General features: G+C 40.1%; 2 protein-coding genes across 3 annotated transcripts in view; both read left to right on the forward strand.

Moving 5' to 3' along the window:
- atp10d (ATPase phospholipid transporting 10D) overlaps positions 1 to 6,453 on the forward strand; it is a 56,423-nt gene extending 49,970 nt beyond the window's left edge. For both annotated transcript variants that reach the window (XM_044047039.1, XM_044047040.1), the window contains 4 exons: positions 5 to 85; positions 266 to 370; positions 866 to 1,053; positions 5,270 to 6,453. In XM_044047039.1, coding sequence (XP_043902974.1) covers positions 5 to 85; positions 266 to 370; positions 866 to 1,053; positions 5,270 to 5,465 — 570 coding nt within the window. In that variant the 3' untranslated portion in view covers positions 5,466 to 6,453. The remainder of the gene's footprint in view (positions 1 to 4; positions 86 to 265; positions 371 to 865; positions 1,054 to 5,269) is intronic.
- Positions 6,454 to 8,547: 2,094 nt separating this feature from the next.
- Positions 8,548 to 26,750, forward strand: dapp1 (dual adaptor of phosphotyrosine and 3-phosphoinositides). Its single transcript, XM_044047323.1, has 9 exons — positions 8,548 to 8,778; positions 9,902 to 10,024; positions 10,326 to 10,459; positions 12,696 to 12,826; positions 13,131 to 13,178; positions 15,106 to 15,168; positions 16,363 to 16,448; positions 24,160 to 24,247; positions 24,951 to 26,750. Exons 1-9 carry the CDS (start codon positions 8,708 to 8,710, stop codon positions 24,972 to 24,974), a joined length of 768 nt encoding a protein of 255 aa, XP_043903258.1. The 5' UTR covers positions 8,548 to 8,707; the 3' UTR covers positions 24,975 to 26,750.
- The last annotated feature ends 143 nt before the right edge of the window (positions 26,751 to 26,893 follow it).

Consider the following 26,893-nt stretch of genomic DNA (forward strand, 5'->3'; position numbering starts at 1 on the left):
GCAGCTCCATCTTCCCTACATGTTCTGGATCACAGTCCTGGATGCGTTTTACCAAAGCCTTATCTGCTTTTTTATACCTTACTTTGTAAGTAATCTGTATCCAATCACTCAGTATTCCTAATAGTTTCTTTATTGCTGGTATGTTCACTCACATAAGTGATATATTTTTTTCTCAATTTTTTTTGGTTAAAATAATAATGTAATATTATCCAATATTAGATGCTGCACCTGTCTGACTGTGAGATTGTTGTGCTGTTTGTCTCAGGCACTGACAGGATCAGATGTTGGAGTGCTGTCATTTGGATCTCCTATCAATGCCTCAGCTCTGCTGATCGTCTTGCTGCACCAAGTCCTGGAGAGTCACACTCTGGTCAGACACTCAAAACATTTAAGCTGTGATCACAGAACAGGCCATCATGCTTTATTTGAAGTGTTATTGTATAAGATGATGACACACGTTTTCTCTCACTCCCTCTTTCTCTCGATGTGAAGTTTGTGTTTTCTCTCTTGCCTTCCATGACTTGTGTGCATTTGTGCGCTCTCTTTCAGTGTCCACCAGTGTTTTCTGTGTGTTGTATTTCTCTGTGTAAACAATTTACTAACGTGTTTAAAACATCAAGATATGTGCCAATTTGTGCCAAATTTGTACTTCACAGGAAAGAAACTGTTTAAAGAAAGCCATTAATTGAATATAGACACATACTGTGCATATATATATATATATATATATAGTGCCCACCTAATAATGACAAGGAAAGCTAGAAGAAAAAGACTTGAGCACAGAGGCATGCTTCCATTTCCAATACATATATACTGTATTGCGTGTGTGCCATGTAGTAAAAATATAAAATATATTGTTTTGCAGACGTGGATTCATGTCTTGGTGCTGTTGCTCAGTGGTGGCTCCTACTTTGGCTTTGTGCTGCTCTTCAGTGTCTACTGTGTGACCTGCAGCCCCCCCACCAACCCTGTTGGAGTAGAAACTCTCCAAATGTCTCAGCCTCTCTTCTTCATCATATGTGCGATCACAACTGTGACAGCACTGTTACCCAGGTACACACAAATACAAACAAACACACACACTGCCTGTTCATATACACAAGTAGGAGCGGTTCACATGCAGCATGTTAGTGGGGATGTGTTTCTGTTATGTCCGCTGTTACTAAGCCACCAAAATGTGGGCGCTGCAGAGATGACCCCAGCTTTGCTGTTTGATAACTGTGTGAAAAAAAAAATCACTGTCTGGGTTCATCCCACATTTCACCAACTAATCACATGGCGATTTAGTGGCTAGCACTGTTGTCTCACAGCAGAAAGTTTGCCAGTTTAAATTTTGGTTTGACAGGTGGCCTTTCTGTGTGGAGTTTGCATATTCTCCTGGGGATAATATGGCAGCACCTGCTCTTTTTAAGCTTAGGATACAGATGTAATAATTTAGTGATGTAAAAAACATTCAGATTTGGGGATTAGGTAAATTGGTCACTCTAAATTGACTGTAGGTGTGAGAGTGAATGGTTTACTTCTATATGTGGCCCTGTGATGGACTGGCGAACTGTCCAGAGTGTACCCCACCTATCTCCCTATGTCAGCTGAGATTGGCACAGCACCACCCACGACCCTCCTGTGGAGGATAACGTGGTAGATAATGAATGGATGGATGGATGGATGTAATCATCATCATCATCATCATCATCATCCTCCGCTTATCCGGGGCCGGGTTGTGGGGGCAGCAGTTTCAGCAAAGGACCCCAAACTTCCCTTTCCCGAGCCACATTGACCAGCTCCGACTGAGGGATCCTGATGTGTTCCAAGGCCAGAGTGGAGATGTAATCTCTCCACCTTGTCCTAGGTCTACCCGTGGCCTCCTCCCAGCTGGACGTGCCTGATACACCTCCCTTGGGAGGCGTCCAGGAGGCATCCTCACCAGATGCCTGAACCACCTTAACTGGCTCCTTTCAATGTGAAGGAGCAGCGGGTCTACTCCGAGCTCCCTTCATGACCATAGGTGAGGGTAGGAACAAAGATTGACCATACTCCCGCAGCACCTCCCACAGTATCTCCCTGGGAACCCGATCATACGCCTTCTCCAGGTCCACAAAACACATGTAGACTGGATGGGCATACTCCCAGGCCCCTTCTAGGATCCCTGCAAGAGTAAAGGACGGACGGAATCCGCATGGTTCCTCCTGAATCTGAGGTTCGACTACCGGTCGAACCCTCCTTTCCAGGACCTTGGAGTAAAACTTACCAGGGAGGCTGAGAAGTGTGGTAATTGGCACACACTCTCAGGCCACCACCCCAGTTTGGATGTAATGCATTACTGTAAATTCACATCACATCACATCCTGCTGAAATGGTTGTAAATGCGCCATCAGAGTTTTGGTTGGGTGTTGCTGCAGATATTAAGTCAGACATGTCCAAAGTCTGTCAATCATGGCCGTCGGTCAAATTTTGTACTTCCCGCAGCTTCGGTTTCGGGACAGACTAGGACAGAAAAGGAGGTAAGGAGTTGTGGTTGAAATTAAGGTCCCGGGTTCACAATCCAACGGTGACAGAGAGATAATTGCATTCACCTTGTGATATAACGAGAGGCTATACGGCTCTCAGTGGGACAGTTCAAGCAGTGCAAGGACACAAGGTTCAAATATAATAAAGGATTTTAATAAGGAATTAACACAAAAGGTATTTCAGATTCAAAAGTGTAACTAAGGATAAGGTTGATCTTCAACAGTCTAGGTTTAGAGGATATGGAAGTTCAAACTTAAACAATGTCACTTCAACGATGAAGTCATAATCCAGATTCCGTATCCTCATGATAAACATTCTTCAAATTTACTTAAATCTGTGCTGCAGTCCGTGGCCAATCCACACTGACAAAGCCTGTGTCTCACCGAGCTCTTCAGCTCATCAGGCAGTCATCTGTCTCAGGTGTGTTGGAATGTCGTGTGTTGAGGGGTGGAGTTCCCAACTTCACCAGCAGATGGAGCCAAAGCTGTTTGTGGTTGGCGCCATCTCAGGGGAATGTAGCATTGTCATATTTTTACAGGAAACTCACCTGTCCCAGACAGAATATGAAAAATTAAAAAGAAACATACATATAAACAAGGGTGTGGGAGGGGGGTTATGATTATTCCTAAATTCAACTATATTTGTCTGTGAAAAAGAAACCAAACATTAAGAGGGAAGATTATGTGCTAGGAAAACTAGAATATTAACCTGTTACGTTGATGAATGTTTATGCACATCCAGTAAGCAGTAGGCACTTCTTTAAATTCATGTTTAATGTTATTGCGACAGAAATGGAAGGTACTTTAATCTGTGGGGGGGATTTTAACATAGTCATGAATCATAGCTTAGATACGAGTTTAAAAGGAAGTAAAAACACAGATATCAAAAGTTGTACAGTTATCTTTAGAAGGGGAATGATAGACATATGGAGGAGCCTCAATCCTTTTGAAAAGGATTTTGCACATTATTCCACAACACACTATGTCCATTCAAGAATATAGACTATTTTTTCATAAATATGGGAGACAGGCATATAGTCATTGAATGTAATAATAAAATAATAACTTAGATTTATAAAGCGCTTTTCACAAATCCAAAGGTTGCTTTACAGTTAAGAACAGATCAAAAAAGAAAACCAGAAACCACACACTAACAAACAAACAATCAGGTGGCAAAGACTTGCTGGAACAGCACGTAAAGAAGGAAGAAAAAGCAATATATATAGGAAGAAAACCGCAATGAGGAAGTGGACTCGCACATTATATGGGGCGCTCTGAAAGTGGTTGTTCAAAGAAAGATCATAGGTAAAAAAAAAGACTAGCATATTCAAATCATTCAGTAACATTGAGAGAATTAGAGCAACGATACCAGAAGACAAATGACCTAAAGATATATAAACAATTAAAGGACACCACAATGAAGATAACTGAATTGCTCTTGCATGAATATGGAAAGAAGAACACATATTTGAAGCAAAATTATTATGAGACTGGGCCCAGAGCGACAAAACTCTTAGCAAAACGTATCCGAAAACAACAAACCGTGAATACCATACAAATAATTAGAAATCCACATAACAATGAGCTAATACATGATCCAGAGGGTATAGAGAAGATATTTCAGGGTTCTATAAAAAATTATGTACACTGGACCCAGATGCAGAACGGTGGTAAGGAAAAGTATTTATTTTCGACAGTTCACAAAAGCAGAAAAAACACACACGCGCATCCTCAAATGGACAGAATTTTTTTTGAACAATTAGATTTACAATCAATTTGCTCTAGACAAAATGAAAGACTAACAACAGATATTACAAGAGAAGAGATTATTCGAGTGATAAATTCATTGAAAAATAATAAATCTCCAGGGAGTGATGGTTACCCTGCAGAATGGTACAAGGTTTTTAAGGAATAGTTGATACCAGCAGTCCAGGCCTCTTTTAAATGGACACTAAAAGAGAATAAAATACTACCAACATGAGCAGAAGTCATTATTTCAGTCATTTTAAAACCAGGCAGCAACTCAGCTTTCACGGGCTGTTGGCACTGTTCCAAAGACATACCAATCTTTTGGCAATGTATGCAGCTCTCCTGCCTTGAGTTGTCTCATTTTTTTTTATACCAAGACAATGGAGTGCCCTTTTATAGGCTTTTCCATTACCCAGTTCCAACACGGCTTGACTTTTCACAATTTGCTATGGTATAGTACCTCCTTAACGTTGGTGGAGACTAGAGGTTGACCGATATTAGCCGATTTTGTGTGTCACTAGTGACTAGTAACTTGTAAAGCAATTATTTTCGGTGTACTGAATAATAAATACATACAAACTGGTAAAATGATCAATCAGATGGGGTTGTGATGTGGCTTGTTGCTTGTGCAGTTTTCTGCAGTGCAGTCATTAATTCACCACTGACTCCACTGGGCCGAGTTGTGCCGTGCTGAGTTGGGTAGTGTAAATGTTTCAGTAAAACTTTTGAATATCCCGGTATCTTTTATTGTTTTATGTAGGCCTAATATGTGTTTAAAAATGTCAAATAATTTAGTGATAAACCTTGAATGAATGTTTTGTTGATTCATAGTTTACTCTCTGAATTAGACAAGAGTGATGGTAAGTGAACCAAACCTCAGCCTCACCTGGCACCCACGCTCCAGCAGACACAGAAGTAACATAACATGTTACTTTGCAAAGAAAATAATGTAACGTAATTTATTACTATACAAAGCCTTTTTAATACTGTGTGATGTGTGTTCATCTCTGCAGGATGTTTTTTCAAGCTTTACACAACACTGTTCTCTGCTCTGCCGCCCTGAATTCCTCTCACTTGGACAAAGTGGAGTCAGAGAAGTATCGGCAGAGAATGCAGCACTGGAACCGGGGCCACTCCAAAGGCAACAGGCTGTCTGTGTGTGTCGACAATCCTGGTCTGGAGGCCAGTGCGGCCTCAGTTGTGTCTTGACCTCCCTCCACAGTCTACATACACTCAATGACCGAGTTATGTCAAGTCAGGAGACAATGTTAACATAAGCAGCCAAGCTGATGTAGTAGGAGTTACTCTGGATTGATATGCACCTTAAAAGCCACTGTTGCACTGCTAGTGAAAGTGACCAAACATGGAATTCATAGCTTTCAACCACAACACATTGCCTCGAACAGTTACTATGGCGATAGCTGATACTTGAACAAAGGCAGGGATTAGTCCATCCACATTAATCTATGTCTGCCAAGTTAGCACCTGTTTTGGAGCATTAGATCACAGATACTGGATCTGTGATCTTGACTTCTTATGACTCAATGACGAACTAACAACAACAACACAGACATGTTTACAGTCTCCTGAGCTGTACACAGAGTGAGGATGTACAACTATTTCCGTCTGTGGTGTCCACTGGGGGGAAAAAAAATAGTAAACGGTACAATAGGCAAGATTGTTGAAACCACTGTTGTACCAATTAGCTGCAAAAGTGTAAATTAAGTAGGAAAGTATGTCATGAGAGTTCCAGGAATAGGGATTCCTTGGTTCTGTTTGCACATAAAATGTGTGTGTCTGTCTGAGCTCAGGACAGGGAGTTGTGAACCCAAACTGAGGCTGAAATTAAACAACTTGTTCCAGCAATCCTGCCTACTGCAGCTTGATGAATTAACTGACTTATCAGATTTTGTTTATTTATGTTCTGATGTGTGTTACTGTAATGATGATTCTCCATATTGAACCCCATTGAGCCATCAACAAAGACTGCAGTTTACATGTGTAAAATAAAGGACAGAAAAGAAAACCTGAGCTGCTTTTATATTGTTAATATGTGGTCCTCCAACTAAATAAAACTTGTTTTTAGCTGTGCTGCAGGTCAAAGTTAAGTGATGTAATGACATGGTCACACAACGGAAATCCTGCTAATATGCAAAATTTTGTTTGTTGCACTTAATAAACTTTTGGTGCTTTTCCACTCTGCTCAGCACTACTCTTATTTTGCTTTTCCTACCTGGTACTTTTTTAGTACCTGCTCTTGCGAGGTTCCAAGAGAGCTGAGCCAATACTATTGTTGGGGATCAACAATAGTCCACCTCCTTGGTCTTTTTTAGTGTCGAGGGTGAGGTTGTTGCTGTCACACCACTCTGTCAGTCACCAGATCTCATCTCTGTAGGCTGTGTCATCCATCCTTACAGTGGTAATCCAGTACAGATGTAGATGGGGTGCACCAAGGTCAACCCCTGAAAGGTCAAGTCAGTTTGCACGGGCTGTGTGTAGCCCATGATGCTAGTAATTGTAGGTGGAGTGGGGGACCTAGCCTCCTCCGCTTCTCTTCCCAACCCAACAAAGTCCAGCTTTGTGGCTGAGTGAGGCGCAGTTAGGCCTAGTCCACATCTGTGTCCAGGCTTCCTTGGCAGACATTGGGCTTTACCTCACATGTCTGGCAGAGAAGCCACGCACACTGTTGGACCCATTCCTCTACTTCTGTTGTAGCAACTTCAGCAGTAGCAGTTGCCCAAGTTGTCTATGATAGTGTGTTTCAGTTTACCTACTGGGTCAATGATAAGCTTGGGTGTTTCTTCAGGATGGGCTAGCCACTAAATCCTGTGGGGCGACAGTCGTCTCATCACTGTGTTCATGTTGATAGGTCGAGACTCTGGAATTTTATAACATTCACAACCATAAAAAAACACTATCAGTCATATTTATTGCAGTTTCTATATATTCACCGCTTGCGGTACTAGTTATTTTCAGTGCTAGTTATTTTCAGCGGCGCTTCCTGTTGGGTGGGATGCATGTCCGTAAACGTGTTCAGGGAAGGGCCCTTGGCTCACATAACAAGTTTTGTGCAGATCGACAATGTTAGACTTTACTTCCTGTTTCGGGCTTTCTACTTCCTGTGGTGACCTGTTCAGGACGGGTCTGAGGTCCCACATATCAAGTTTCAAGTGGATACAACAATCCCTGTTGTACACTTACAGGATCACAAACTGTAAGTGTAATTCTGTCTGCCGTAACCAGGGGGCGCTGTTTTTGAAATTGAATATTTTCATATAGACATCTTTAGGGCTGGACTATCACCAATCCTAGCAGGTTTGGTTCAGATTGGACCAGGATTGGCAAAGTTGTAACAGTTTGTTTTTTAGTCTTTTCTGCCACCACTAGGAGGCGTTGTTGTAGAAATGTACTGTTTTCATCATCAATCATAAGAAGTTTGCTTCGGACTAGACCTTCCATCGTAAAGTTATAAGAGTTTTGCTGTGTTTTGTGAAAAATTATTATCGCCAAATTTGACACCTTGCAACATTTACATTTTTTTTGATAACTTACGCTTCTCAACTTGTTCACAGTGACCTCACCAAGTTTAAAGGTGATCTTACAAAAGATCTCTGACTAGTTCATTCAAATACCTGAGGTCATATTGTCAGCCGTAACCAAGGGGCACCGTTTTTGAAAGTGAATATTTCCATATAGGCATCTTCTGGGTCGGACTATCATCAATCCTAGCAAGTTTGGTTCAGATTGGATCAGGATTTGCAAATTGTCGCAGTTTGTTTCTTTGTCCCAAAAATCCGACTTTGCATCATTACCATGGCAACGTCATATAACGTTACGCCATCGTGTTGAGCACGCATCATCTACCTTGTGTTTAGATTGTTTTACCGATTTTGAGTTGGATACGATAATCTCTGTAAAAGTTATACCCGGAATCGTAAAGTAACTTTTTTTGTGTGTATTTTCTGCCACCACCAGGAGGCGATGTTAACAAATTTGACAGATTTTGCATAGGCATCTTGAACAAGGGCCCATCATTGATCGCCACAAGTTTGGTTAAGATCGGACCTTCCATCGCAAAGTTAAAAAGGTTAAAACCTTGTTGCTCGAACCCTAATAATAATAATAATAATAATAAAAACATTGTTCAGGCACTGTACAGTCTGTCTTACTTTATGTGTATCAGTGTCATGTTACGAGAATTGTTATGTACCTTCACCCTCACACATATAAATAACAGCAGTGCTTGTTAGAATCTGTTTTTTCTCGCCCGGTGGCTGTCCTGCAGGAAGCATGACGATTGTACTGTATGATCATGTTCTGTTTTCTGCTTTCATTATTAGCAGTAATGTGGAGAGAGAGAGCACAGCTGTTGATCAGTAAAGCGTATTTCCTCCTAGGCGTGTCTGTCTGAGCCAGGCTGAAACTTTCACTTCTGCAGTGCTTCAATCAACATGTTTGTGTTAGACATGAGCTTCTACAGTCACGCGTACTCCGACACGACCGATGAGCTTGCGACTTTGGGGTAAGAAAGAGTCCTGACACTCACTGCTACATTTTACTGCTTAGTAAACACATTATTTCTTGAATATTTCAGGAAATATTTTGGCTATAATTGACAACCTGATATAATCAGCATTCAAGCGTGTGGCCAAACTGTTTTTAAGAGAGATATTGTAAAGGAGCAGCAGAGTCACTCCCAGAATTTCCACACAAATCATTAGAACATGTGATATGTGTGCAGTCAGTGACAGAGCAGCATTGTTGGTGACCTGCTGTTTGTCGTTCATACAGAGAGTTTCTGCCATGTTGTTGTTTTAAACTAGTCACAAATTATATAATTTTTCAACCCAGACCTTTATCATATGCTTTATTCAAAGAATATTCAATTAGGTAAGATTTGGTGTACAAATTACAATGTGATGTCACTTAGACAAACAAAGCCTGTGAATACACCTCTGCACACATAACAATATAGCACAAATATAATGCCATACTTGACCAGTTTCAATCTGTCATGTGTGTCAAAAACACTGTACATGTTTAGTAGTAGTACAAGTATTTTTTTGTTTTCACAAAACTGCTCACAATCGGCTCACACACGGAATAATTAGCTTGCACACATTACAAATGAGTTATATACATTAAATAACAAAATAGCTCCAATAAACATATTTTGTGTTAATGTATTATACATATGCAGTGAGCTAAAATGAAATGCAAGAAATAAATCTCAGTTATCAGTATCTGCATATTATTTTATCACTGCTATCATATTATATTATATTATATTATATTATATTATATTATATTATATTATATTATATTATATTATATTGTATTACATTACATTACATTACATTATACATATGTTACTTTTTGTTTAATATTGTTCTAAAAACAAATAAGTTTTCAGTCTAGGTGAATCCTTGTTTTTGTTTTTAGTATAACTTTTTTATTTGTTCCTTTGCCAAATTTATCTGCCTCATGAACTAATAATACTCTGTATCGATACTGGTCGAGAACATGGCAAAATAGACAAACCTCTGACATCACAACATCACATATTCTTACAAAACAACAAGTAGGAAAAGGGAATTTTCACATACAAAAAAACTAAGTAAAAATGTTTTTTTTCTTTGTTGAAGGTGGTACCACTATGACCTGTCCCGTCATGCTGCAGAAGCCCTCCTCTTGTCCAATGGCACTGATGGAAGTTATCTCCTGAGAAACAGTAATGAGGGACCAGGCTGCTTTGCCTTGTCTGTCAGGTTAGTTACACTTAATTTAACACCATGGTTTTAAGCCAAAATAACATACTTTGAAATAGTGACACAGATGCTAAAGTGTGTTAACCTACTTCATACATGTATTGAAAGTGTCCGGTTCATAAACCTCTTATAGTTCTAATGAGTTTGTATTTTAGTTATTGTATAGTGCTGATTTATTTAGGAAAAGTTCATGTAAGGGTCCTTTCTGAACCTTTCTAAATTACTGAACTCTTCTAATAAAAATTCAATAATGATGCTACTTTACAAGCTTATGACCTTCACAATGTCTGTTGTTTGTTAGGGCCAAGGATTCGGTCAAGCATTTTCACGTGACACGCAAAGATGGTGGCTATGCATTTGGCTTCAATGAGTTTGCAACCCTTCAAGACTTTGTCCATCACTTTGCAAACCAGCCTCTGCTGGGCAGCGACACAGGTATGTAAAACACTGCAGAGCCTTACTATCTATGAGGGGTGGAGTTAACAAAAATATAAAGATTTAAAAAGTGCAGCAGTAAAATTGGACGTGAAATGAAAAATGATAAGTGATAAATTACCACATTTTATCATCCACTTCATCTTACATTCATCATTTACAACACAAAACCAGTCAAAACCACACCTACTAACATTTTTTTGTCATTTAATTTTTGTAACTTCCACCCCTCATAAACTGCATCTCACCAGCTTAGGTTCTGAGACTCCAGCTAATTTGATGCATACTTTGATGCATAGTTCAAATATTCTAATGCAGAGGTCTGAAACTCGCTCATGTAGCCACCCAATCAATTCACCACCAAATAAAGTTACGCAATGTAGGATTTGCTCTCACTTCGCGTTCATGAACAGCCAAAGGCATGATGGGAGTAACTCAATAACAGCTGCTGTGAAGGAAGATCTGTCAGTGTTTATTGTGACATCCAGCATTTAATATAAAATATTTTGATTCATGGTATATTTACAATATTATTTTTTGTCTTTACTTATTTGTAATGTCTTTTTAAAATGTTGATCCTCCTCAGCTCTTCATGTCACAGACATATGCTGTATCAAAGTTGCTGTAAACTGTGAAAAAATCTTGACATCATCAAACTGACATTTTTAATAAAATGCAAAAACAGTTTTAATGTCCAAGAAAATAATGACAAAAAAGTACTATCATCTGCCCTGTGTCATTGCAGTTGTTGACGGTGTACGATGTCCAAGATTGAACAAAGTGACAAACTTCAGCATGTCAGTCTTTTCCTCCATTGATGTTGACAATCCAAGCTCTCTCCTCAATGAATCCATACAGCAGGTTGTTAATACATCGATAATAAGTTAAAGGCGACATAGACCGGAAGCTCCAATTAACGCTGCGTTTGTGTGTGTGTGTATCTGCGTCATTACCTCATTTATGAAACCCTAAAGTTTCAGAACAACAGTTCAGCCACTGCTGAGAAAATAGGGTTTTATTGTTTTATTGTTTTAATTGCGAAGCGGATCGGCACTTCCTTAATCAGAAATCCTCACCACTCCTCTCACCACCGTAGCGCCTCCTGGTGCGGGCACTAGTCCGGGCACATCCGGTTGCGTACATTGCTGAGATGCAGAGCATCCACCGTGCCAGAGGGGGAGCTGTGTATCTGAGAGCTGGCCTATCTATTACGTCACTTCCAGGTACCTGGCCAATCACAGGATAGTGGGAAAGCACTCGTTGGCTGGCCAATCACAACACAGTCCACGTTCTGGGGGTGTGGTTTTGGTCTGAAACAGCGCGGCTGACGAGAGCGTTAGTGAGGAGATATTTTGATCGGCTCGTTTGCAGCGATTAGGAGGTTTTTAACCATGAAAACAAGTTAACATATGTAAGTAGACCTCCATAACTAACATATATGTGCGATACAAGCATTCTATGTCACCTTTAAATAAATGATAATGGCCAGTGAATAAATAAGTAATACCTGCTTTGTCGTTGTTATATTCTGTATTTTGTATTCTATATTAAAAATATAGGATATAGAATATATTAAAAATATAGAATTCAAAGATCTGTAAATGCCGATGTCTATGTCTTGAGGTGTGTCCTCTAAGCAGTTTTACAGGCATCTCTTATCCTAAATAGGAAAATTGTTTGGTGTCATATTTATGTAAAATGTTGTAGGAGCAAATAATATTACTGCAGACATTAAGGTACACTCTAATTAAACAACCACATAGTTCTATGATGTTTTTTGTGTTATAGCCACGCTATTTGTGATGCCATGTAACTGGCTGAAAGACAATTTAGTTTTGTTGTTTTATTCTTATATGTGCCAGTTAATTTTTTTCTTTTTAGTGCATAACCGATTGCTTGGATCCTCTCCTTTATAGAACAATATTCTGGAATCTAAATCTACATTCAAGTTCTTATAAAACACCCTGCAGTGGGACAGTTTTCCAATAACCAGATCCTTAATTTTCTTCAACTACTCGCCAGCAGCTGAAGAAGCTAGAGGATGGGGTTGGGCTATGGTGTTTGAAGATAACATGTGCATTTAATAAAGGACAAATTCCCCTAAACAAAATACATTTTCCAAACACTGGTTTGTGAACTATGTAACTAATTCCTCAAGCATGTTTGTGTTTTGTTCCCTCAGAGTTTTAATGTCAAGTCATCAAACCTGTAACCTCCCCTCTGCCTCTCAATCCAGGAACTCTAATCGTACTGAAGAGTCCGTACCCATGGCGTGTGGAGGAACCGTCTATCTACGAGTCTGTGCGAGTTCACACAGCCATACAGACGGGCCGCACAGAAGATGACCTTGTGGCCAATGCACCATCGGTATGACGTCCACTGCACACACTCAGATCATACAAACCATCTCATAATATCTCAGTGATGTTTCTTAACAAGTCATGTATGATTTGTATTAGTTTTGGAATACAGTAGAATTCTTTATTGTCATTTTATAACAAAATTGGTAGGTAAGTAAGTAAATAAAATAATACATATAAAATGAAGTAATAAAAAAAGAAAAGTAAAGTAAAACTCAAATAAAGTTAACAGTGATATATACAATATATATATATACACATATACATATATGTATATATATATATACAAATATATGCATATGTCTTTTCAGCTGGGCACAAAAGAAGGATATCTGGTGAAACAAGGAGCGATTGTGAAGGTGAGGCAGTAGAATTATTATACATCACAAATCATATTCATAGACGCAAAAGTATGAATATTAAAAGTTGAGAATGAAAAGCATTCACGCAAAGACATGGCCTGAAGCAAATCTGTACCATAATTCAAATTAAAATGGATTAACAGAAATACTTTTTCATTTTCAGAATATAGCTGCATTTTTTTTTGACTTTCGCATTTCACATTTTAATTTTGTTCTTCAAGACAGCTCATTTTCTAATTTAATTAAAATTTAAAAAAGAGAAGGACATTTAAGATTTAATTTTCAAAAAAATTAAATCTTAAAAATTAAAATTAAAACTAAAATTTTTCATTTTATTTATGAGTCAAAGAATTCAGCTATATTCTGAAAATGAAAAAGCATTTCTGTTAATTCATTTTAACTTGAATGATGGTACAGATTTGCTTCCATACTAAAACAGAACTCATATTCTTAAACAGAATTGCATATTAGTTTTAAAACAGACTCATATCAAATCGAACAAATATACATACAAATACAAATGCACAGCTTAAGCGATTATTTCCCCGATTCATACCTGAAGTTAAAGCTACTACAACTAAACCCCCACATAACATCTCAATTGTGCCTGATGTGGCTTTCTGTGTGATGTCTATGCTATATCACCTTTTGTATAGCAGCATCATGACCAATGACATAAACCAGTGGCAATGATACAGTAAAACCCAGTTACGGATTGGCCATCGAGAGCACCGGGACGTTTCCCGGTGGCCTTATGGTCATCCTGGCCTGACTTGAACAGTCACCGGACTGACTGGAGTTACCGGACGCCCGGGCCAATCAAATCAACCTATCTAGTTACGTAATGACGCAGCTAGGCGACCTGTCGGCGTCACACAACAATCAATTAGCTCCGCTGTTTTCACTCTAGTATTCGAGAGAAATGGAGGGACAGAAGAAAAAGAAAGGTGGAGCAGAGAGAGAGGGACAGAAAATGGAAAGCCCTTGCCACAGCAAGTGACATGTTCAACAGGAGGGAAGGTCAGTCAAAAACGCTATAGCTTTCATTGCGTTTATCGTTCAATTACCGTCACCACCGCAGACTGTGTGTCTCACGGAGGCGCCGCCCGAGCACACGGCCCGACAATCAATCCAGCATACCTAGAGATGAATGAAAAATAGGATTTTGTTGCATAATATTTGAGCCACTACAGGATAGTTTATACATGCTGAAATAAATCATAATTAAATACAGGTAGCTTTTTGGTTTACTCTTAATCTATTAGGCTGCAGCTTTGTGGCAGTTTTCTTTATTGTAATTCTGCACCATAAATGATAGTTGGACTATCATTATAATATATACAAGCTCTATATACGACTATAAACTTTATAGGCTGTGTTCACAGACACCTGTCTTTCTGGGTTGTTTGTGCAATCATTAATAATATAAAATCAATCAATGAATATATATATATATATGTATACACAGAGAAGTATGTGTGTGTCTGTGTGTCTGTGTGTCTGTGGTGACCATTGAGCCAAATAATTACACAAATTTCTTTTAACTATCAAATAGGGTTAGAATACACAACTAGAGGTATGGTGGTCTGCATGAGAAGGGTGGCCTGGAATTGCATCAAATTCCCGGCCTGAATTATTGTCTCATTCCGCCACTGGTAAAGCCTGTGACTGTTCCCCTGTCTGGTGTCATCTTTGCTGTCCATCTGCTTGGAAGAATATGTAAAAAGAGCCAAAGCCAAATCAGCATCAACTCTGTCACTGATTAATATCAAACATATGAAATGAAATGCAGACACAAGGTTAATTTATTTTTGTAGCCAGCCACTGTGACTGTTATGGTGTTCAGTCCACTGACTGTGGCCATATTTACAGTATATTTGAAAGAAAGAGAATTTAACACTTGTTATTTAAATATTTTTTGCAGAACTGGAAACAGAGGTGGTTCACACTGAACAGATATGAGCTCAAATATTTCAAAGACAAAATGGTGAGTGTCTTCAACTTTTCTTCAGGGACGTCACCTCAATTTGCTGTTTTATTTGTTCTTTTTGGGTCTGTTATTTACGATGGAGTATTAGGGCCACATTGAGAAAAAAAAAATTCACACTTTGAGAATAAAGTCGTAAATTTATGAAAATAAAGTGGTCTAAAAAAAAGTATATTCTAAGTAATATTCTAACCTGTTGTTAAAATCGGGGAGTCGGAGAGTTGTTAAAATGAGGGTCGTGGAGCATTTTGTGGAATTGTACTATAGGTTTCACAAACAATTCAATTAAATTTTATTTGTATAGCGCCAAATCATAACATACATTATCTCAAGGCACTGTACATAGACAACATCAAGGAGAGCAGAGAACCCCAACAGTTCACACAATGAGCAAGCACTAGGCATCAGTGGAGAGAAAAAACTCCCTCTTAACAGAAAGAAATCTCTGACAGAACCAGGCTCAGAGATGTGCGGTCATCTGCCTCGACCGGTTGTGGTGAAAGGAAAATGGGGGACAGCAGAGACGTGGGGGACAGAAAGGACAAGAGGGAGATGAGGTAGAGACAGAAGAGAGCGAGAGACCAGGAGCAGATACACAACAACTGTATCAAGTTACAAGTTCATGCAGTCAATGATATTGACTTTTAATTATAGCACAATAATAATGGTGATGATATGGGTAGCCTCGAAAACTGGATCTTGATCCTGCAACCTGCATGATGAGAATACAGAGAGAGAGAGAGGAAAGGAAGGAAAGACACAAACTAGGGAGAGAAAGAGACAAGGTTAATGACATATAAAAAGTCATATTCATACCTTGAGTGTGAGAGAGTGAATGTGCGTGCACCACAGGAAATTTCCCCAGCAGTCTAGGTCTATAGCAGCAAAACTAAGAGATGGTCCAGGTTTCCCTGAACCAGCTCTAACTATAAGCTTTATCAAAAAGGAGTTTTAAGTCTAACTTTAAGTTTTAAATCTAACTTTAAATACAGAGGAGGTACTTTTAGCACATCAGCATCACATTGTCATAAGTATCAGTATCAAATTAAGACTTTATTTTCAAAGTCTGTGATTTTTTTTTTGTCCATCAATGTGGCCCTAATACTCAGTCGTAATTATTATAGTATGTGGCTGCAGTTTTGTACTGATTAAGTTAGTGCTGCCATGTGTGAGCTGTTGTTTGTCTCCTTGCAGTGTGAGGACCCCATTAAAACACTGGATCTGACAGCCTGCTCTGCAGTCCAGTTTGACTATTCTCAGGACAGAGTCAACTGCTTCTGGTAGGATGAAATCCATTAGCTTAAAGTCTGGTTATGAATCAGGGTCAGTATTTTAAGCTTGCTGTGTTTACAGTAGATATCTACAACCTTTTTAACAAGTGAACAGTTGGTCAATTACTTTAAACAGCTATCTACATATTCATTCTCCTCCTTTATCGTCCACATGATGTTTCCATGGCCGCTGGAGCCATTCGCAGACACCTGGATTCTATCCAGGGTGTACCCTGCCAATCCATCCAAAACATCCTAGGGCCAACATACAGAATGTACAAATAGGAGTGTGCGATATATATCGTCTACGATAGTATCTTAACTGTTGTTTTAACGATGTGTGAAATCACAATCTCGAGAATGTCAAAATCATTTCGCAAGAACCAATCAAAACATGCCTTTTTGAGAAGTCACACATTCACTGCATGATCAAGCCTGGTAGGACAAACTGCTGCGCATGCGCATTGAGACCACATGCCGTGTCCATGCTTCACAACAAAAAAACAAGCTAACGTAGCTGCATGTATGGCTGAAGTTAAACATGAGTGAACAAACATTACATTACATGTCATTTAGCAGACGCTTTAATCCAAATCGACTTAAAAAATGCATTTCAACATTTGGGTACAAACAAGAGCTAGAAGTAAGTGCTTCAAGTAAGCCAAACTATATAGAGTTAGTCATAAGTGTGATGTACAAGTAAGTGCTTTTTTTTTTTTCGTTGTTGTTGTCTTAGTCGAGGTAGAGTCGAAAGAGAGGGATGTGTTATCACTCGGCGGCGGAAAATGTGGAGGTTTTCTGCTGTCCGGATGTCGATGGGGAGCTTGTTACATCATTTGGGAGCCAGGATAGCGAACAGTTGTGAGTTTGGCGAATACTTCTGCGATCTTTTCAGGGGGCAGCAAGCCGGTTTGCCAATGCAGAGTGGAGTGGGCAGGCTGGGGTGTAGGTTTTGATCATGTCCTGGATGTGGGCTGGACCGGATCCGTTTGTAGCATGGAATGCAAGCACTAGAGTCTTGAAGCGGATGTGAGTGAAGCCAGTGAAGGGAGCGGAGGAGTGGTGTAGTGTGAGAGAACTTTGGTAAGTTGAAGACCAGTTGTGCTGCTGCATTCTGGCAGCAACAGAAGACAAAACACAAACTCTACCAGCCTCAGAATCATGTCGTTAGATTTAATAGCTAAACGTGGATCATCCTCACTCGCATGGAGGTAGTTTGGCTTCAGAAACACTATGTTGGAAGGAGGTTGCTGTCAAAGACTGCTTGACAACAAATTTGTTTCACCATCTGTGAATTAACCACCGTACAGAATATGAAAAGCATCGGCAGTCGACCTCGACCGGCCAGCTAAGGTACCGACAAGAAAATGCACTCAGCAAACTTTGGCAGCAGTTAAATGTGTATCCATTGTGATATAATGAGAGGCTATACGGCTCTGAGCGTTCAAGCAGTGCAAGGACACAAGGTTTAAATATAATCAAGGATTTTAATAAGGAATTGCCACAAAAGGTATTTCAGAGCCAAAAGTGTAACTAAGGATAGGGTTGATCTTCGACAGTCAAAACTTAACGTAGGTTTAGAGGATATGGAAGTCTAAACTTAAACAATGTCACTTCAGCGGTGAAACATAATCCAGGCTCAGTATCCTCAGGTAAGTAGCCTCTTGATAAACACTCTTCAAGCAGAGCTCCAGCCTGTGGCCAATCCAGCGGTAAGTCTTTCCAACTTCAAGTAAGTATTTCCAACTTCCAGTATTCCACATGAAAAACAACCCTCAAACGGTCCTCTGCAGAGAGCACAACCTGCAGCTTGTTTCCCCAACTCCAATCTGACACAGCCTGTGTCTCAACAAGCTCTTCAGCTCATCAGGCAGTCATCAATCTCAGGTGTGCTGGAATTTGTGTGTTGAGGGTGGAGTTCCCAAAGTTGTTTGTTGTTGGAGCCATCTCAGCGGAATGTAGCGTCCCTCCAGGGGCTTCAGATCGACGAAGGCCACCTCTGCCGCAGGGTTCCACCTCACCATTCTGGAGTGGCGTTTGGTTGTCAGCTCTGTTAGAGGTGCAGCTATGGTAGCAAAATTCATAATAAAACGTCTGTAGTAACCCGCTAGGCGCAAAAACGATCTCACCTGCTTCTTGGTGATGGGCTGTGACCAGTCCTGTATGGCCCGTAGCTTGGCTTCCTGAGGCTTGACCAACCCCTGCCCAATGGTGTACCCCAGGTATTTTGTCTCGCTGAAGGCCAGCCTGCACTTTGGGTGAGCCCTGCTTCCCTGAGAGAATCGATCACAGCTTGCACACGGGGTAATATGGCCCAATATGGACTTTGTATTGACCACATCATCTAAATATGCCGCTGCGTACCTTCTTGTGGGGAGCGAGGACCCGATTCATCAAGCACTGAAATGTGGCTGGCACTTTGTGGAGACCAAACGGGAGCTGGGTATACTGGTAGAGCCCCTCTGGTGTGGCAAAGGCCGCTTCTCCTTGGACTCCGGAGTCAGGGGCACCTGCCAGTAGCCTTTTGTGAGGTCAAGAGTGGTTAGGAAGCGAGCATCCCCTAAGGAGTCTATCAAACCATCAACACGAGGCATTGGGTATGCATCAAACTCAGACACTTTGTTCAACTTCCCATAATCATTACAAAATCGTACTGACCCGTCTGGTTTGGGAACCAGTACAATGGGAATTGTCCAGGCACTTTTGGACTCTTCGATTACTCCCAGCTCCAGCATCTTCCTTACCTCCTCCTGAATAGCCACTTTACAAGCCTCCGGCACGTGGTAAGGACGCTGGTTTACTGTTCGGTCAGGCATGGTGTGGATCTCATGTTGGACCACCTCTGTGTGCCCGAGGAGGGAGGAGAAGACATCTCGGTTGCGATCCACCAGCTCCAGAGTCATCTACCGTTGATGTGAGGACAGGCTTGGACCCACCTGAACCTCTTCTCTCGCCGGTTCCTTGGACTCTGTGGGGGGTAGACAGCTGAGCAGCGCCTCCCTGGTGTGTCACTTCTTTGAGAGGTTAACGTGATAAATTTGCTCAGGTTTTCTTTTATCAGATTGCCTCACTTTGTAGTTTACCTCTACCACACGTTCAATCATCTCATATGGTCCTTTCCAGGTTGCCAGGAATTTGCACTCAATGGTTAGCAGCACGCCTGGGACATATTATACCCTATTTCCCCAATTAAAATAGTTCCCTGTTGTCCTAATGAGCATGTCAGTGACATGCTTTGGTCAAGATACCATAAGGATGAAGCACCATAGCAGTTCAATAACCCTGCTAAAACCGCCCCTTTCAGAACGCTCGGTTTTGTCCCTTTATATGCAAATGAGACACAGGCAAACACACACCCATTTCTTCCAGGGGTTTTTTGATTTGTCCTTGTTACTGTGCTCACTCGCTCAGCTCCTGTTCCCTCAGCTCCATTCCTCTCCCCCTCCCTCCACTAGTTCTCTGACAATATCAACATGGCAGTGTGCGCGGAAAACAGCCAGACTGTTCTTGCAAGCCGAACAGTGCCGAACTGTAAATCAGCTAAAAACACTTAGGGACAGCACCGCTGATCGCCAGCGGTGAGTGGCGAGCTGCATAAACTGCTGCTGTATGTGACTGTATCAGACTGAGTCTGTGCTCCGGAGACCTCACCACCGCTGATCGCCACCGTCGATCGCCAAACTTACTGGTGGGTGGTAACATTTGTGGTGAAATGCGCATGCTGCCATCATAAGCGCAGGGAATTCAACATCGAGTGTTTTATCGCCTTTACTTACACTAAGTGGGACCACGAAAAAGGGACTGAGTATTCTTTTTCCACACTTTGGCGACTGGTAGGGGCTCCAGAGTATAAGTATTGAAATGGTTAAAAAGTTGATTTTGCATAATATGTCCCATTTAAACTCTCTGGGTTGAGCAGATCTGTTATAGGAGGCTTTATATTGCCGCTGAGCGGTCTCAATGTGTTCACGCATCATGGGATAGATGGCCTTCATTCTCTCTCTCATGGCCCCGACATGCTCGATCAGGGTCCGCTGTCGGCATGGCTGCTCCTCCCAGGCCTCCTTGGCGATGTCCAGCAATCCTCTGGGTCTGTAGGAAAGCAAGAGCTCAAAAGGTGGAAAACCGACTTTTTCTTAGTTGATAACAATCTTCTACATTGTGTCAAAGCATGTGAATACCACCCTATAACCATTTCAGATCATGCCCCAACTTCAGTAGACATTAGCTTCCCACATGGTACAACCACCATGGAGGTTTAGCTCCCACTTGCTGGCCAATAATAAGTTCAAGGACTTTGTTGATGCTCAAATCCGCTCCTATATTGAACTAAACGATACTCCAGGCATTAGTAGTAACATTAGTAGTAACATTTTGTGGGAATGTACGGCAGGCTGTAGCCAATGATATATAGCGCAATTTATTACTTATGGGAAACGTTTCAAGAGCAACAGGCTTACCTCCTGCAGCACAGCACAAGGGAGAAGTGGCTGTAGCGGAAGACGTAGCTGGCACTGGAGCCAGATCAAACCAACCAATAAAAACTCTTCTCTCACCACCAGCTAGGCCCCGCCCATCAAGTGCAGTTGAATTCGCAAGCAAAACTTTATAACTCGCAAGCAAAGAGGACTGATTTGCAAGCAAAGGTTTTTAACTTGAAAGCAAAGAGCACTGATTTATAAGTAAAATGGTCATAATGGTCACAAACATTAGTTTTGATCGAAGTTGAAGAAATATGTTCTCGCATTTTTTTTTTCAATTGCAACCTGTTCTGTTTCGATCTCAAAAAACGTAACTATCTCTATTTGATTGAATAATAAAGGAACAGAATTCTCTCCATACAGGTGTCTTGTGGATAGTTTTATAGGCATCTCTTTTACTGCTGTTACATATTACTGTAACAAAGAAGTAAACAACTGGACTACTGGCATTTTGCGATTACCCCCCAGAATGCATTGCGTGTTGGTCATGTGAGCTCAATAATATGGTCATGAGTCTGCACAACTTTTTCGACATATGCGCTGTGTGAGCAACTCCATAGGAATGAACGGAGCCAAAGGGTCGGTGTTCTATCCAGTTTTTATAATACATCCATGACAAAACCTCGATCACAAGTATCCATTCTTACGACACACATAAGTCACCAACTGAGCGCTCACGGTATCATTTCCGGGTCACTCCTTTTCGTAAGGACTGTGGCATTTGTGAATTTGTTTCAGGATTTGTAAAAGTGTTTTGTATTTTGCAAATTTGTTTTGGAAATGTAAATTTGTTTTAACTTTTGTTAATTTGTTTTGCATTTTGTAAATTTGTTTCGAGTTCTGTTAATTAGTTTCAAGTTTTGTAATACTGACTGGTTTGCACTTCCAGGTCACCATAGGTGACGCATGGTCCAGGCCTTGTCATAACTAATTGTGGGAGGTGTGCTAGCCTCATATATGCAGGTAGTGACATCACAGTAATGTCTGGACCAGTGTCTATTTTAAATTTCACTGTAGTGCCATTAACTACAGTAACTCTCCAAGCCACTAATTTTATGAATCTGGCTGCTCAATTACATCTGGTGTAGTTTCCGTCACTGGCCTTAGGAAAAATGCATCCTCACTGAATGCCATATTATTAGACATGACACCGCCGAGTGTTCTTGTCTGACATGCTGCATCAAAATGTCCTAACTTTTTTGCACTTTTTTGTTCTTAGCTGGGCATGGACGTAATTTCCCATCTTAGCAATACACCTTGAATAGGCAGTGAAATGTGTTGATGAGGGTGTTTTATTTGGCGAAGTTGATCACCTCCGATACCGTCGCTGCCAAACTATATATAATACATCATATCTTAATATACAAACCACATTTTTGAATTCTAAATGACTAATTTCTCACCTCAAATGATCTTAAAACTGTGCTCGGGGACTCAGAAAAATATCTATTTCAGGTTTATATTTCTTTTCTCTGCTGCTATGCTGTGATACATGGCAGCCATCCCATTTCAGACCAAAGCAATGAATCAGACTCGATCAGCGTTAGCCCCACCCTCTGACATTGATGGGCGAGTTTGACAGATAAAATAAATTAATGATCCACTGCAACACAGACCATGAAATAATGAAATGTGTCATTAAATAAAGAAATGTGTCATTCAATTATGAAATGTATGTAATGACACATTTCATTATTTAATGACACATTTCATTATTTAATGACTCATTTAATTAATGATTTAATGGTGTATTTATTTATTGAATTTTGTCCCATTTGGTCCTCCATAGTTGACCTCTAGGAGGGAATAGTTTTGGATAATTGCATTTCATTATTCACATTAAACATAAAAGAAAAAAAGCAGAAAAAAGGTCATGTCAAAGAAAGAAACAGGAGTCCGCATCAAGTGATGATTAGCTTATCAATTGTACTAAATATACAACAAAAATAACTTATAAAAAAATGTGGTCAATGTGCAAAGGCTTAAGATGTTTAGGGTAGATGTTTGAGGGACCAATCAACAGAGTAATCCATAACCTAGAATCACATAAAAACCAAATAAGGCAGCATACTGTATGTCATGTGGATGACGGGAAGAGAACATTTGATGACAATGACAATATCAGTATGTCCTGTGTTCCAAGGCCAAAGGTTCTGTGAGCTGTACTTCCCCCAGCAGTAAAATGTGGTATTTGTGTATCATGATAAAGGGGAAGTCTGAGAGTTGAAATAACAGAAGGAAACAGATGGGGTTGTGTGGGGTAAGCTCACTATATTAAAAAGGTGTTTGACTCCTTCCCCAGCATAAGTAGACAAGTTTGTCTGACATTACAAACTACTCACCATAAACAACCAGCATACATCACACAGGGTCCTTCAAATCCTTGCAGGTTTGTGAATTTTTTGTTGAAAAGTCCTTGTATTTCATGTCAACCAAGGTGTGGGAACCCTGATCACTAAACAGAAGAATGCACCACTATAGAGCACTCACCATGTCCCAGTGGTTACACTTCAATCAATCAAATCAAAGAGGAAGGTGAGACAGAAGAGAGAGACCAGGAGCAGATACTGTATATATACATGAATACAGTACATATATACACATACAATGTAATTTATATGAACAGTAGCATGAATTTTCGCAAAAAAAGAAATAAATACTGATGACATTTCCTTCCTGGAAAATAGTTAGGATTAAGCCAGGATGTCATGAGTCGCTATATTTGAAGAAAAAAAGTCACCAGGACTCTGTAAAGTCTCTAAATTGTCAACATTGTTGTGTGATCTGTTTGCTTGAATCACTTTTATTTTCTTTAATTTCCTTTCCTTTTCCCTGACGTTTTTCCCTCTGTGATTATATCTGTGATAAACGTAATATAGCCACTTTCTCCGTTTTTGGTGTAGTGCAGTGTTTTGAGTGATTATGAGGGGTTCTTGAAACGATTACGGGATACTTCTTCAAAATGGTTAAAAAAAACAAACATTTGTACTGTTTCCGTGTGGATATGGCTTGTCTCTTGGCAGCAGCAGTGCAGGGACAGGCAGGGACATTTCCAATCACACTGCTGAATGACAGGGTTTTTTGAGTATTAGAATTCTCTTTTGTGGGGGGCTTCTTTTTGTTTTCAGTCATACTCAGTCCACACACAACTGCAAACAATATGGAAAAAGAGATTTAAAAAATAAAAATGAAATAATACTGTATTAGACAACACTCAAATTCCCTCTCTCTTTCTCTAGCCTGGTGTTTCCTGAGAGAACATTTTATCTTTGTGCAAAGACGGGTGTGGAGGCAGACGAGTGGATCAAGATTCTGAGGTGGAAGCTGGTGAGTTACTATAGGCACAACAATAATTTAAAAACGAATGAATGAAAATATGCACGGTTCTCATTTTCACTAGAAATAGTTTAAAAGTAATTTGAAAACAAGGAAAGCACCAACTAAGCTTTAGCAGAAGTAGGCAAGGCAGGCTGAGGGGAAGTACATCATTTCAACACCTAATTACTCAACTCCCATGTCTCAGGGAGGCTTTGCATTTTAAAGGGATCATTCAGTTTATATTTCTTTAAGTAGGATTGTGTGGGGACCTGACACATAGGCCTTATCCACACAGAAACAGGACTTTCCCTAAACAATCTTTTTTTTTTAGTCATTCTCAAAATGTGAGAGAAGAAGACATTGAGCATTATGCAAACAAGTATATATTACAATGTATACAATCACAGAAATGACAGAATTAAGAAAGCCAGGGCTTCTAAGGAAAGAAATGCCACAATGGCGTTTTGAGATTTTCCCACTCTGGGATCAGTAGATTTAATGTTATTATTATTACTTCACCTGTACTGAGTGAAGTATTTTTTTTGGTGACTGTGTGTATCTGTGCTTCCACACTTGCCACTATGACCAACAGAGGCCGCCAGAGAGGCTTGTTGGGTGGATGGGGTGAAGTCTGCCATCTCTGATTGACTTGTTATTTTAGTGTTATTCAGACTATTTGTATTGACAGTGATATTCTTCTTCAAATCTCCAGTCCCAGATGAGAAAAGGTCGATGATTGCCATCAGTGAAAACACACACTATGGACAAAAGCCCCATCTTCCAAGAGGGTGTGACATCAGCTGGATGAAGAATGAAGAAATATGGTCATGTCTGGAAAATGAACTTGCTCATGAAAAACACTGGTACACACTTCCCTGAGTGGACTCTACATAGGATGCTAATTTGGGTGGGACTCCATTTTGCTTCAAGACATTCAATTTTTCAAATTGATCTAAAGAAAATGAGGGCTTGATGTTAGCAACTGAAATCCTTAAATCCTGCACCCTTCGCTGACTTCGATAAAGTGTGTGCCTGAGTGCAAGAGGCATGAATAGGAATTAGATAGGACATATTCCTACCATAGCAAATAATTAAGATTAAAAGGTGCTATAGAGATCGGGACATCACGTCACTCAGTATTTATTAACTGCTATCAGCCTAAGATGTGGCAAAATGAACAGGATCGGAGCTGGATTCAACCTGTCAGAGTTCAGTGTTCACTTTAAATCAACCGAGATCGACCGATATATATCGCAAGACAGACAGAAAGTATTTGATCATTATAATGCCCCAGATGTGCTTTTTGCAAGTTTGGTACCATAACATCAGGACGTTATATCAGACCTGCAGTATCCTGACATCTTCAACTTCCTGATAAACTTCCCTTCATCTTACTCCAAAGAGTCACTGAAGGCTTATAAGAGCTTGGAGGGAAACAAATGGATTCAATCTGGCTTTGAAACAAACATTCAACAAGATCAATCACAGGGCAATTCAGAGAGAGCAGGGGCTCCTATTGGCTGTTTCACTGCACCTACTACTACTATACAGGTCTCTCTAATTAAATAATATCTAGTCCAGCACAACAGTTGTTTGCACCCTGCAAAAAAGAGAAGGATTCTAAGAGTCACAAAACGTGTTTAACTGGTATTGAAATAACTTTAATTAAACTCAATCATTTTAATTTGGTGAAAGTGGAAACTTCTTTTCAGTTGTTTTTTTACTTAAAGAGTGGTCGAGGGATTATTTAAAAATAATGGCCTTATTGCCATCTAAAGAAAGTAATAGCATAATCTTACATTCCTGTAATTATTCTCCTACCACATGGCTCTTCTTGGGGTTTCTTTAATTTTTCTTTCCAGTTAATGGGTTTTTTGGGGAGTTTTCCTGACCCGAATCCAGGGATGTAGGCAACAATGCAAAAGGACTTCTGTAGTATCTGATGTAGATGAACACATTAACACAGCTACATTTTGTCTCGAATAAGTTAGAGATGTGTATTCCATTGCAGTTGAAAAGTAACCAGGAAATTCCTCATGGGGGTCACAAGTATGACCCAGGACATATTTTATGACACATTTATGGGCCAATTCTGGGCCCGTCCTAGAAAAGGCTTTTTTGAAGAAACGCAGATACTCCCTATATAATAAGTGGTTCCAAGGTCAAATCTGTTGTTGATTCTCTAATATTTACGATATGTTTACATTGAAGAGTAGATGTATGTTCTGAGAAGCTGTCCTTCTATATACTGAGACGTGGTACCTAAAGACAGAAGGGCACCATTGTTTGTCTTCTCTGTCCATCACAAGGAGGGGCTTCTAGACTGAAGATAGAATACCTAAAATGGACAAATGTGAAGTATAAGATGATGATGTCAGAGAAACCCTTAAAAGTATGCTCCTATGCAGGCAGAATTGTTCAGAGATTCGGCAAGAACACGTTTTCCCAAGCTGCTGCAGCGCTCAGTCTGATGCTTGACTTAACCAAATAAAATTCCTTTTGTTCGGTACAAGTCTTGTGTCAGAGGGGTTCTTTCTACGCCATCAACTCATCACCTATCGTTTGTAGGAAGAAGGAAGCCTGACAAAAACGACACTTCACAAATAAATTGATTGCATTGGTGAGCTTTTTGTTCAGTGGCTGAAATCTGATTTT

This window comes from Solea senegalensis, linkage group LG16, assembly GCF_019176455.1.
Source record: "Solea senegalensis isolate Sse05_10M linkage group LG16, IFAPA_SoseM_1, whole genome shotgun sequence".
Taxonomy (NCBI): domain Eukaryota; kingdom Metazoa; phylum Chordata; class Actinopteri; order Pleuronectiformes; family Soleidae; genus Solea; species Solea senegalensis.